Raw genomic sequence first — 13701 nt, 5'->3', positions numbered from 1 at the left:
AGTGGGAGCAATTCCAGTGCCAGCCCCTGCCTGAACAGGTAGGCTGGGGGCCATGTGAGAGGGCCCCTGACCTTCAGTGGAAGATATAGCCTGCCGGGGACCCTCCTTCTTGCCCTCTCTGCCATGCTGGGCTCCTTACTGGCTGCAGCCAGCCGGGAGCCAGCACGAAGGGAGCCCCAGAGATAGGTTGGCCCTGGACATAGGGCAGGCAGAGCGTCTACCTGGGGTGAACGGGCGTCGGCAAGCTGACCCAGGAAGCACACGCAGGCTGGCACAGAGCGGCACTCACAGACCCCCGCAGATTATGGCAGGGGGGGAGCCAGGCACGCGTCACAGGTTCTGTCGCCACTTGGTTGGGTGGCCTCTCTGAATCCTAGTTTCCTCTCTTCTTTATAAAGAAGGGGTTGCTGGATCTTTCCATCTTGTTTTGCCTAATGCAGCCATGCAGTACGAAGAGGTGTCCCTTTGACCTGGGTTTGAATCCTGGTTGCTCCTCTCACCTAAATGGGGATAGAAAGACCCTCCACAGGGCTGCTTCCCAGAGCCGGGGTGGGGTGGGGTGGGAGGAGAGCCCAGCACAGAGTAGGTGCTCAGTAAACATGACCTCCCTTGCTTTATTTCACTTCAGCAGTAACAAGGCAGGAATTTTCCCTGAGGATTTGTTTTTAACAAGCTGACTTTCAGGATGACATGGTGAGACACAGGACACTGTTCAGGGCACCTGCATAGGCCTGGGCTGTGGGGAGGGCAGCTGCCTTGTGGGAGCCTTGGTGTCCTCCGAACTGGCCTCCTCTTCCCTCCCTCCTGGGCCACTCAGGTGGGGCTCTATGTAAAAAGGATGTCCTCTCCACCCCTGCCCGCCTGTAGGGGCCCTGCCTCTGCCCCCTGCCCTCTGGAGGCTGCTCGGGCTCTGTCCCTGGAAGGCCTGCTCTGCCCTCCCCTGGCTTCCCCTGTTTACCCAAAGCCAGTGCCAGAATTGAAGCATGTTTTTCCACCAGCTGAGGAGTCAGTGCAGAGAGCAAAGGTCTGGGTCATACAGGGATTCCAATTTCAGTCCCAGGCCAACGGGGATAAGCCTGCCTTTCATTGATGTCCTGGGACCAGTGCTGGTGTCTGTAAGGCCCACAGCACGTGGTGGCGACCCTGTGATGTGGGCCCCCATCCCTGCCGAGGGAACCCAGGGACCGAGCTGGGCTCCACACCTCGGCTCTGTTACACACTCCTCCAACGCTCTCCTGGTCTCGGCCTCTAGGCTGAATCACAAAGCAGAACCGGGCCCCCAAGTCTCATTTCCAGTTTTTAATGTTTTTCTTGTAAAACCAAAAATATAAAACTGGCAGGGGAATGGAAAACAAGTTCTGTACATTTTATATACACGAGGTCTGTGATTTCGAAACCATTGGGGAAACAAAAGGAAGACACAGTCAAGGGATGCCACAGGTCACGGATCCTGAAGGGCACCTCTGAGCGCCTGGCTCAGGCTCAGAGGCTCACTCCTGGCCAGTGCTGTGCAGCTGCTGCAGACCAGGCACCCTGCGTTCTGCAGAGCAGTGGCCTGGCTGCTCGGGCTGGGTGCCCCGAAGGTGGGAACAGACGGGGTGGGCAAGGGAGCGTCTGCAGTGGAGGTCAGGCAGGTGTGGGAGGCGTTCCTTCAGGTGTCTGTGTAGATGGAGGGGATGTGACTCAGGCAGTGGTCAAAGGCCCCATTGGGGAAGAAGCCGCAGTCCTCGGGGCCGCTGGACACGACGTCTTCTGATGGCTGTGGTGGCAGCACTGTGGGGCATGGGGCCTCGGCCAGGGCCTCGTAGCCTGTGGGTGTAGGGGAACAGGGTCCAGACTGGAGAACTCAAGGGCCATGCTTTGCCATCTTTTACCAGCTCCCAGACCCCACCCTCCTGCCCAGGGTCCCTCGTCACGGTGTCCCCTCAGCAGGGTGCTCTGAGACCTCTGCTCTTCCAGGTGAGGGAGCTAGTGGGTGGGGCGGGGGCTTGGAAGGAGGCTCCCTAGGCCTTGTACCCCCAAGGGTCCCAGGGCAGTTGGGGAGAGAGGCAAGGGTTGGCGTGGGGCAGTCCATCACCCAGTGCTGGACTGTGGTGCAGAATGTGGGGAGGAAGGGGAGGTCAAGGTGGGAACATCACAGCTCTAGTCCTCAAGGGCTGGTTTTCTCCTGGCAGAAGGACCCCAGCCCACCGCCACCCTTTCAGGTTCCTCTGCCCCAGCAGACACAAGAAACCCGAAGAAGGGGGCCAGCACTCATTGGGCGTTTACCAAAAGCTCATTTAAATCTTGTCTCACTTAAGCTTCACAACAATCCTATGAGGTGGGATTCATTATCCCATTTTACAGGTGAGAAGACAGGCTCAGAGAAGGCAAGCTCCTTGCCCCAGGTCATAGTAAGCAGGGGAGCTGGGATTTGAACCCAGGTCCATCTGGCTCTGAGACACCTGGCTCTTCCATTGGACACACTGTCTCTGGGGTGGGGGCCTGAAACCTAGAAGGGGCCTAGAGAGGTCATCTTATCCAGTCCCTGCCCTAAGGACTCTGTCCCTGAGCAGCTGTCATGAATTTGTATAACATGAGACAGATGGGTCTCAGTCTTCCTGTCTGTGCAATGGGATCAGATCAAACTAATCCTGAGGCCCCATGGCCCTACCTTGTTGGTCCGGATTCAATCCTGTGAGTCTGCTCTCAGCTTGGCAGAGGAGGTGTGGGCAAGGGCACTGGATGCTGGGCTGCCACCCAGACAGCAAGGGAGAGGGGAGGCCAAAAGAACCCCCTACCCAGATGTGGGGGCATGGAAGCTGCCTCTCGCCCCCCCTCAGAGCTATTTATTTCAAGTCTTGCTGCTAAACCAAGAAAATCCCGCCTAGAGTTGGATGGGGCCAGGGGGAGGTTGGGGTGGTGAGAGCTGGCAGCGCTGGAGACGGCGGCGGCGGGTGCCTAATCATGCACCAACCCATGTGCAAGCAAACACGGAACACGCCCCCCCCCGCCCCCCACGGACCTGTGGTCAGGTTCACATCTGCCTCTTGTGCATGCATGTGACACATGTCCACTCACAGAGATATGTACACTGCCCGAACACATAGGCACACACCTGCACACAAGCATGCTCATATGAAATGGCCCAAACATGCTAATACACAACCATGAACACACACGTGTATACACACAGAGGGGAATCACAGGAGGAGGACACACGTGTGCACAGACATGGCATGAACATCAGCACAAGCACGATGTGGAGCACATGTTTGCAGACACAAACACGTGCCACTGAACTCCTTACACACATGGGGGGCTCACACTACCGGGAACCCACCGTGCTGGCCCTGCATGCACATGCATGCACATGGCCACAAAGACGTGCCCCACAAACACGTGTAGAAAGAAGACATGCACAGACCCGGAGCGTGTGTGTGAGCAGGAACACACGGGTCCACACGCAGGTGACCCACAGGTTTGTGTGTGCTCGGCTGCGGCCTTGGTGCTTGTCCCTGGTCCTTATCCCTCCACCCCCAGCTGCACACACCCAGAGCTGCCCAACGGGCCTCTGGGAAGGGTCTCAGGCTCCCCTTTGGCCGGGGCCCCACCATCCTGCCCAGGCCTTGCAGCTTCCAGCTAGATCTGAGCCCCGAGGCTGATCTGGGGTGGGCTTGGCTTGGGGACTTCCGGTACCACCCATCTGATGCCCCCGCTCTGACCAGGCGTGGCCCTGGGGTCTGAGACCTCCACTCGGGCTGTGCGCAGCCCTCCCCTCTCACTGGGTTCTCCACCCCAGCTGGGGGCATTACTCGAGGAAGGCCCAGGGTCCTGAGGGGGACACAGATGCAGCATAAGGAACAAGCACAACCTCTAGGCTCTGTCTCTTCCTACAGTGTGGCCTCTGTGGGCCTCGGTTCCCTCATCTGTTAAATGGGGATCAGTATTTGTCTCATTCCCTGCTGTATTCTCAGGGCTTACAACTGTGCCTGGCACACAGTAGGTGCTCAATAAATATTTAAAGGGAAGCATCAGCTAGATGGGGAGCTCCTAGTCTGATTCTTCTGTGTGTGAGAGTGTGGAAGGAACACTGAGGCTGGGGTCAGGCAGCGTGCAAATCCCCACTCTGTGGGGTCCTGGGACCTCCCTGTGCCTTTAGCTCTGCCTCTGTAAAGTGGGGATGACCCTACCTCATAGGGCCGTCCCAAGGCTGCGGGACAATACGCGCAAAGCACGCGGCACAGGAATGGAAAGGAGGCATGCAGGCGGGGCTTACCTGTGGCAGGTAAAGGTGCACTGAGGCCATGGTAGCCATTGGGCCGCAGGGGGTTGAAACTGTGGGCCTCCCCGGCCAGTCCGTCCCCACTGGCAGCCTGCTCGGCTGACCGGTAGCAGTCACCATAAGGGAAGCAATTCTGGATGGAGTGGAAACTGCCCTGGTAGCCTGCAGGGGGAGGCAGCAGGGGCTGCATTCAGAGGGAAGATGCCCAGGGAGGGAGGGGACGGTCCCCCACTGCAGTGCTCAGCCGCCCACACTGTCCTGTGGGCATGGGGGCTGTGAATGAGTGAAGAGAGCCCCAGGGTGGAGGAGGCACGGGGGGTCCTGCCCCACATGGGGTTGGGCGAGGTGGTCTGCTTGGGGGGAAGGGACTGTGGGCCCTCCCCTGACTTCCGCTCTGAGATACCCCATCTCTCTCTCACTGTTCCTCCAAGCAGCAGGCCAGTCCCACCCCCAGCCATCAAAGGGAACGCTGTTCCCTTTGATGCCTGGTCAATGGAACAAACTCTTCCTCAGCCCTGCCTCCCGGCTTTTCCCAGTGTGGCCCTCAGTGCCCGCCATCATTCCGAGTACCCACCTGCCACCCCCAGGCCAGTGTCTCCTGCCTCTCGGGCAGCCTGAGTGGAATCGGTGGGTACATATGGAGAGGGCCCCCTGGCCAGAGCTTACCTTGTGGGCTGGGCAGAGGCTGGGGCGGAGGGCTCTGGAAGGGTGGGTAGGGTGGCTTGCTGGGGAGCGTGGGGAAGGACTGGCCCCCTGGAGAATGGCTCTGGGAGGACGGTGGCAGCGGCGGTGGCGCAAGCCCCTTCAGTGGACTGACCATGGGCGAGAGGAGGCCGGGTCCCAACCTGGAGAGAAGAGACAGCCCTTAGCAGGATGGGCTCTGGAGGATGTGGGGGCCACAGGCGTGCCTGCCACTTCTTGTTCCCCTCCAGCAATGGTGAGCTCACTCACTGACCTGTTCTAACTTACAACAGTGCAGTTAGAAGAGGAAGCTTTTATTTCTGATTATGTTCAAACCGGAATTAAAATTTAAAATCCTGTAAGCTTTAGAGTCCAAAGGAACCAGTAAAGAAAAGCTTCTATTTGGTATTTGGGACTGATAGTCAAGACCACTGGTTATAACCACAACCTCTGGAGTCAACAAAACTGTGTGAAACCCCATCTGCTCTCACTGCCCACGTGACTTTGGGCAAAATGCTTAATGTCTCTGAGCCTTGGTTTCCTCACAGGGTTGCTGTGTTCTCCACCTTGCAACTCCACTGCAACTCTTTACCCAGGGCTAAATACCAGCCACCCCTGATGGATCCCCACACCCTAACTCTGTGCAAGCCGCTCTGGCCACCAGCAGGATGAGTCCAGGAACAGCCCCACTGAAAGCTGGGGCAGTTTCTCAGCAGGAGAACATCCCAAGGCACTAACAGTCACCATTCACTCATTGAACCTCTGCCTCGCTCCAGACCCTGTGAGAGATGTTCACAGATCAGAAAACCAAGGCTCAGAGAGGTTGCCCAAGTTAGTCCCAGCCACACAGCACTGACCCCATGGGTTATGGTGAGGATAAAATTAAGTAAAGCAATGTAGACAAAGCACCCAGTATGATGTCAGATACATTCTTAGCCGCACTGTGAATCATCAGCATTATCATCAAGGTGAAAGGAAGGAAAACTAGCACTTAGATCTGATGTCCAAATTGGCCTTTAGTCCTCTGCATGGTGTACTTTTAGGGACCTTCTGTCTCCATCTCTGGCCATCTGTCCTCCACTTGCACACATCCTGTGATGGGGGACTCACTACCTCCCTTCGTACATAGCCTGAAGGGGTGTAGGCCTCAGCCTGTACTCTCTGGAAGCTCACATTCTGAAATGAGCCTGCAGCGGCTGAGAGCTGTGCAGCTGCCCTGAACCCAGCTGAGCCCCAGTGGGCTGTCTAACTAGGCTTCATGTCACTGTACGCCAGGTTCCTTCCTCTTGCCGCCCTCTTAAGCCTCTGAGGTCTGCTCACAGGAACCCAAATGACCCTGGGGTCAGGAGGACTTGGCTGAAGGCTCACAGCCTATGAAGCATTTATGTGCACTGCAGAAAGAGGACGAGCATGAGGGCTCAGAGTCTTTATTTTCTTGTTTGCATTAATGGTTATGTTGGACCATTCATGTTAGAATAGCCTATGAACTCAATGTCACAGCTCCAGGTGAAGCTCCAGGTGACCTTTTCAGGCTAGGCATGTTACCCCTGCCCACCCTCCAACACATGAAGAGGTGTGAACAGACAGATCAGTGCCTCTCTCTGAGGGGAGCAGGACTGTCTCAAAACAAGGAAAGATTTGGGGAGAGGTTGGTGGGCTTCATGTCTGTAGCTCTGCAGGGCCCCCACATGCTCTAACTTGGGCATCCTGCTGTCACTGCCCCTGTGGTGACACTGCACTGTCATCATTCCCATGTCTGGGACCCCCACCACTGTGTGAGTATGCTGAAGACAGCAGAAAGGGGCTTCCACGCTGGGTCCCTGGTCCCCAGGCCCAGCATCTAAGGCCCTGGCGGTCCACGTCAGCCTCCATAAGTTGATGAACTGATGCTCATCAAGACTCCATGAATTAATTGTCATTATCATCAACATGTATATTTTTAGACCTGTCTCACAGGGCCATCAAGTGGGTCTACAATTGTGATCTATAAACTGTGTACCAGCCATGGGTCCTCATAACCAGTTCTCTCGGCTGAGGCTGGGTCCAGGTGTGGCCGGGAGGGTGGGTCTTCCTCCTTCCAGCCTGCTGGGTGGTACCCTCCTGTCTTATGCCCACCCCATCCTGGCACCCACAGCCCAGTTCTTCCCCGACTTCCTGTCAGTCCCCTCCCCTAGGAGCCCCTGTGGGGAGGGGCAGGCCTGGTCCTCTCAGTTACTCCCTGCTCAGCACCGGGCCTGGCACATAGCAAACAGCTGATAAATACTAACAAATGGGCTTCTGAATCACTCAGCTACAAAATCCAGAGATTAACAGCACTGCAAACTTAAGGAGAACCAGATCCGAAGGGGAAAAAACACGCATTTTCAAAGTTTGTTTCTCCTGTCTCAAACCTGCCATAAATTCCCATTTGCCACCTTCACAGCCAGTGAAATTAAACAGAACACGACTCTCCCCTCAGCAGACGTGAAGGCTGAGGTTATACTGCTCTACCTGAACTCTTTAAAAGGAAAAAAGATCATCTGGAGCTCCTCTTCTGAGTCATGCAAATGATCCCTAAATCAAATATTTTTGCTTCAATTGGAACCTATAAAAATTAATATAAAACCTCACTGGCCTGGCAGACTAGGGCTTCATACCTCGTACAGGGCCGGGGAGAAAAAACCACCCTATTGAGTGTCTTCTCTGAGCCAGGGTAAACAAATCTGGTCATGAAGTCAGGCCCTCTTAGCATATTTTTGAGTGAATCAGATAATTCTGTCAAGCTATTTAACGTCCCAGCAAACCACCAGGGAGCTGCGAGTGGCCTTCCATGTTGACTTTGGCAGGAAGGGGAGGCTGAAGGCCTTCCCCCGTTCCTCGCCTCTTCTCAGGGGCTGAAAAAAGAAACCCATTCAAGCTGGGCCTGGGCCTGGTGTCAGGCGTGAGGGCCCTTCTCTCGGGCAGCCCAGGGGAGCCTGGGCACCTGGCTGGTGGGGATGGCTTGCCCGTTGCTCCTGCAGGTACGGGTGACCAAGCGGGCCTGGGGTCCTGTCTCCGTCCTGTCATCACTCTGCCTCTCGCTGCAGGAATTCTTGATGGGCACTTTTGCAGGCGGCAGGGAGGTGATGAATGAGGTGGAGCAGAGTGCACAGGCCTGAGAGGGGAAAGGACTCTGTGGTTTATTTTTCTTTGGTTGGCGATGTTTTGGGGCTGGCTGTGGGTGAACAGGTGGACTGAGCCAGTGGGTGGGGGACAGGGGGGTAGTGTCCAAGGAACCTATACTGGGTGACACATACAATGTCAGGCATGTGTAGCTGATCCTCACCACCTTCCTAGAGGAGAGTATTTTAATGCCCATTTTACAGAAGAGGAAACTGAGGCTCTAGGAGGGCTTGGTTTTCTGGGCCCCCCTTTGCACTCCATCATGCTGCCTCTTTGTGGCTCTTCCCCTACTCATAGCCAGTCTTCCCTGCTCACCCAGGGGTTCATCTCTGACCAGCCCTCCTCTCCCCACCCAGCCAGAGTGTCCTCAAGTCCTGCTCATTCCATGGCACTCATGCCTTCTGAGCGTTCCTCCTCTCTCCCACAGGTGCTGGCTCAGGCTGCCATCCACCCACCTTGGACAATGCAGTCCAGCCCCACACTGCAGGCTGTGCCTTCTCATCCCCAAACCTGACCTGCTCACTGCTCAACACCCTTCAGACAGCGTCCTGTCACAGGTCCCGTGATCTGGCCCTGGTGACCGCTCTCCTGAGCCTATCACCCCACGTGAAGGTTCAGGCTTCTCAGAACACACCAAGCTCTCACCACACCTGCCCACGCTCTGGCTGCTCCTTCCTCCCAACCTCTCCACTCGGCCAGCTCCTACTTAACCTTGGAGGCCCAGCTTAACACCACCTCCAGGAAGCCTTCCCTGATATCCTCCCCTGCCACACTGGGTTCTTCTCTGGGCTTCCACAGCCCCTTCTGCTTTCTCCCCTGAGGGCACTTGCCCCGCGTCCTCAATCCCTGTAGGTCTATCACAGGGAGCTTCACCAGGGCTGGCTGGGGGCATCAGTGGCCCCAGCACCAGGCCCAGGGCCCTGCCCTCATCAGGGGCTCAATAACTGGACACTGAATGAACGGATGAGGGAGTAGCAAGAGGAGCCCTGGACAGCGAATTTGGTAATGAACTCAGGCTGGTGGCCCCACGCACAGGCAGGCCACGGATGCAGCCTTGAGAAGGAAGGGCAGGGGAGGAGGAAGGTGATGGGACCAGGCCTTGGGGGACGAGTTTGATTAAGTCAAACTTGGGGGACAAGTTTTGATCAAGCAAAAGTGGCAGGGAGGGCAGGCGGTAGGGCTGTGAGGCTTCCCTCTGCCCACTTGCAAGGAAAACAGATTTCTGAAGCATTAGGGGCCAGCAATTAGCACATTCCTCGTTTCCAGCCAACTAAATGGCCACAGTGGGAACCACCCTGAATGCAGAAAGAGGCCCCCTCCCTGCAATGATCCTGCAGAAAGGGCTTCTGGACAGCCCTGGCAGGCCGGCCAACGGTCACAGCTGCATTGGCCAGAAGTGGGGACGAGACCAGGCGGGCCTCTCTGGAGTGGGCGGTGGGCAGTCTGCTCACCAAATACACGGCCCAAGCCAAAGAGAAGTCAGGGTGAGGCTCCCAAGGAGGCCTGGCTGTGGAAGCCCAGAATGCAGGGTCGGGTGGGGATGCAGCATCTTCCCAGGGCCGCCCCCCCAGGGAGTGGAAGGGGCACGAGGTGAGGCACCGAGAAGCCCCGTACTGATATCATCCACCTGGTAGGATTACTGTGAGGCACGGATGAAATCGTGCACGGCGAGTATTTGGTACAGAGCGTAGTACCTGTAGGTGCTGCATAAATGCTGGCTATTTTCATTATTAGTAACAACCATTGAGGGTGCGGGACGCCTGCCCTCACCCGCTGCCCGTGCAGGTGCCCACCTGCTGTCCCGGAGGAGGACTGGCTTGCTGTACATACCCATCCCTGGTGCTCTCAGCCGGGGGCAGAGGGGACAGATGGTGGTGGGAACTGGTGGTGGCGTCCAGTGGGTGGTGCCTGGAAGGGACATCGTGCATAGTGGGCAGGATGCTTGATGCGAGCCCGTTATGGGGGGTGATGGAGCCAGGATACACGCCTGCAGGGAAGCAAACAAATATCACTGGGCTTCGGCCACTCCCTAGAGATGGCTGTAGATGCCCCAGAAGCTGTGTGCCTGCGGAGAGAGAAGACAAGAAGGGAAACCAGCGAGGTTGTATTCATAGAAGGTCAGGGGCCCAAAACGGGGAGATGATGGCCCCACTCTGCTCTGTTCATGCTGTAGCTGAAGGGCTGTGTGCGGGGCTGAGGTCTGTGCTGAGAGCAGAGGTGGACTGACAGGGGCTGTCAGAGGCAGGGGTTGGTCGGGCTGTGTGTGTGCGCATGTGTGTTTACTGGGGTAGAGGGGTGTTGAATGGAGCAGGCTGCCTCAAACCTCTGGGGCTGTTCTGGGAAAGAAGGGGCTTGCTCTGTGTAGCCCCAGTAGACAGAGGCCCTGGAATGAAGAGAAGTTTGAGAGAAGCAGACTCTAGCTCCAGGCTTGGCCGTTCCCTCTAATGGGCAGAGCTGCTTGTAGGGTCACAGGCTGCCTTTGGAGAAAATTAACTACCCAACCCCAGAGATGTGCAAGCAGCGCCGGGATGTCTGCTGTGAGGGGTTCTAGAGAGAGGATGACTGTGCTAGCTGGATGGCAGGCTGGCCTGGGAGACTTGGGAGAAGGGATACCACAGATGGCTGTGTAGGCTGTACACAGGGTCCTGACTGAGGAGAGGTGTCAGCCATGCTCTAGTCTCAGGTTCTAAACCTCTAGAAGACACCTGCAGGATGGCACCACCTTTTATCACCTTTTACTCTCAAGGGTCTTACCCTTGTTAAGAAGACAGGTGGGCTAATGAATCAAATGGGGGACACTAGTCAGTCCAGGGTCCCAACTGAGGGTCTGAGAGTAGTTACTGAGGCCACTGCTTCCCAAATGCCTTCACCAAGGAACCCCAATTAGAGGGGAGAATGAACCCCAACTCTGGGACTAGAGCCTGAGAAGGTCACAGCAAAGGCTGCAAGTTTTGACATTCCCTATTTCATCTGAAAAAAAAAAATGAGGCCAATTTTGCACCCCTTCTTTAATCTGGCCATGTTTATTTGAACGTTAATAGAAATTGACATCATTTTCCCAGAAATCAGTTCATCAAGTTGATGCCCTGGGAGGACTCTGTGGACCTGGGGGCTGTGCCCCGAGCTGCACTGATGCAGTGTCCACTGACTGTCAGCTGCTACATTTCGAATATCACTCCGGTCATCGTGGATACAGACCCAATGTTCTTAGCACCTCATGAGGACCATCTGAGAACACACCACACTCCTTTCATGGATGCAGTAAAGGAGGAACTTTTACCTTCTTAGGTGGTTCTAAGGCTAGCCTGTCCCAGACCTGCAAGTCAGGGAACTGTTTCCAGGAACTGAGCAGGACTATGACAGGGACTGAAAGCTCAGTGCCTCAGGCGGCACGGCAGGGAGCAAAGTAAATGAACCGGCAGGGTTTACGGTAGGGGGCTGTGCCACCACACAGGTTGTAGACCAAACAGTTTGCAACCCCTGGCCAGGAGTTAGAGCAACAGACGTCCTATGGAAGGGTTACATCAGGTGAAATTCTAATCTATTATTAACAACAGTTAATTAAGAATATACTATACGTCAAGCTCTTTTTCCACACTATCAATTTTAAGCATCTCAGCAACTGTCAATCGGGCAGATAATATGATCTCATTTTAAGATGAAGAAACTCAGTCTTAAGAACTTCAGTGATTTGTCCCAAGTCATGCAATGGGCAGCTAATCAGGCCTCCCAAGTGATACCAAGAGAAAGTCCATTTAGAGCCAGGCCCAGGAAATGGCCTGGGGCTCCAGCTCAGGCTGCAGCCTGGATGTCTGGCTAGGGGGCTCTGGTCCAGGCTTCACTGTGGGCCGGCTGAATGGGCTCTGAATGGGCTCTCGGGAGCCTCTGCCTCTCAGCCCCAGTCCCTCCCGCTCCGTCTCGGGGACCTCTGTTCCCACAGGCAACATCCATCGGCTGTCTCCTTCAGCCACACATCCCTCCCAGCTTGGTCAGGAAGGCACAGGAGCAGGTTTCTGCAGATGGGGCCTGGCTCAGCGCTGCTCACGGCCTGCTCCACTCACCACTCTCTACGGCACCTCCGCACCTGCCATCTTGAACCCATTTGGGAGTCTGACAGCTGGGAAGGCCTAGAATCCTGATAAATCCTGTTCCCTCTCCCTCAGCCGTGCTGACCTCATGCTTCTCATGTCCTACTGCCCATCATGTTACCAGGGTCAGCTGAGGGAGGCCTGCCAGGTAAGCTCCCGAGGGTTTCCTGTAAAGAGAGCTGGTCCTCCCTGATGAGAGACAAGCTAGAGGGAGCTTCCTATAGTCAGACAAATGAAGGTTTGAGGCCGCCCTCACCAGCCCCTCCCTAACCTCACCCCTCTGTTCTGGACTCTTCTGTCCACACTCATCGAATCTGTGCCATTCCCCCTGCTTTTGCCCTGCCTGGTCCAGGTCCCTCTCTGTACAGCCCCCTGAGGATGAACACACGGTAGGCGGCTGAGTATGTGGACATGGGGCCGGCCCGTTCTCTCCCCAGAACATACCACTTCAGGCTGTAAAGCAGCGTCATCAATCATCAACCGTGAGCACTTAACCTCTGGCTCCAACATCTGTTCCCAACCGTGCCTCAGGCATCTATCTGCTGTAGGGTCTGCAGAAGAACCTGACGGTCGAATCCCAGGGGGACCCAGGACTCCTGGGTTTGCCTGGCTGGTCCTTTTCTCCCCACTGTGCTGGAAGCAGCTCAAGGACAGGGACTAGAACAGAGCCTGGCACACAGTAGGTGCTCAGTATGGCGAGGTGTAGCATTGGCAGCAGGGAGGCAGCAGATGGTTTGGTTAAGGGCACAGGCTGCAGCCAGATGGCCTGGGTTGAAATTGGCCTCTGCCATTTACTGGTTGTGGAACCGCAGCAAAAAGTTACTTAAGCTCTCAAGGCCTCAGTTTCCTCATCTGGAAAAGAAAGAGCATACTAGCATGTACTTTCTGAGGCTGACGTGAGGATTATGTTAGTTAACACACATATGTATAGGCCCTAGAACAGCTCCTGGCAGCACATATTCAATAAATGTTGGCTGTTGCATTATTAGGAGATGGATGAGTAAATAGTTCCTCTCCTTCACCATGAGACACAAAAATAATGATAAAATTCTCAGTCACATGGGTTCATATAAGGGATCACATCCACAGTCCCATTTGTTGCCACGGCAGGTGTGGGACGGGGTGGGGAACTGAGGCTCAGGGCAGGGGAGACACCCCTCACTCATTGTCAGAGCAGGCCTGGGCAGGCTTGGTATTACCCCAGTGCCCTTCCCGTCCACGATGCTGCCTCAGTGACTTCACTTCTCATCTGCAGCATGGGCTCACTGGTGACTGGATGAGATGATGTTTGTAAAGTGACCGGCCCAAGCAGGTGCTCAAGAGATGGTTGTTGCTGGTTCCGACTGCTCTCCCTGGGACAAGCCCTGGGATAGCATCTGGGAGAACAGGCTTCCAGATTGGATCTGCTGACTTTTCTGGATGACCTTGGGTCAGTCCTTTTCCTGCCCAGACCTGAGTCCTCCCAGGGTAAAAATGATGCAGCTGCAGGACCTTGACCCCAGGGTAGCCATTATTAATCAGTCCCAG

General features: G+C 55.7%; 1 protein-coding gene across 2 annotated transcripts in view; it reads right to left on the bottom strand.

Moving 5' to 3' along the window:
• Positions 1–1284: 1284 nt before the first annotated feature.
• Positions 1285–13701, bottom strand: part of GLIS1 (GLIS family zinc finger 1) — a 228381-nt gene continuing 215964 nt past the window's right edge. For both annotated transcript variants that reach the window (XM_007471167.1, XM_007471168.1), the window contains 4 exons: positions 9917–10073; positions 4931–5109; positions 4259–4426; positions 1285–1809 (listed from right to left, as the gene is read on the bottom strand). In XM_007471167.1, coding sequence (XP_007471229.1) covers positions 1652–1809; positions 4259–4426; positions 4931–5109; positions 9917–10073 — 662 coding nt within the window. In that variant the 3' untranslated portion in view covers positions 1285–1651. The remainder of the gene's footprint in view (positions 1810–4258; positions 4427–4930; positions 5110–9916; positions 10074–13701) is intronic.

Source organism: Lipotes vexillifer, unplaced genomic scaffold (genome assembly GCF_000442215.2).
Source record: "Lipotes vexillifer unplaced genomic scaffold, Lipotes_vexillifer_v1.1 scaffold1003, whole genome shotgun sequence".
Classification (NCBI taxonomy): domain Eukaryota; kingdom Metazoa; phylum Chordata; class Mammalia; order Artiodactyla; family Lipotidae; genus Lipotes; species Lipotes vexillifer.
The sequence above is the reverse complement of the archived record's forward strand: the minus strand, read 5'-3'. Positions and strand labels throughout refer to the sequence as shown.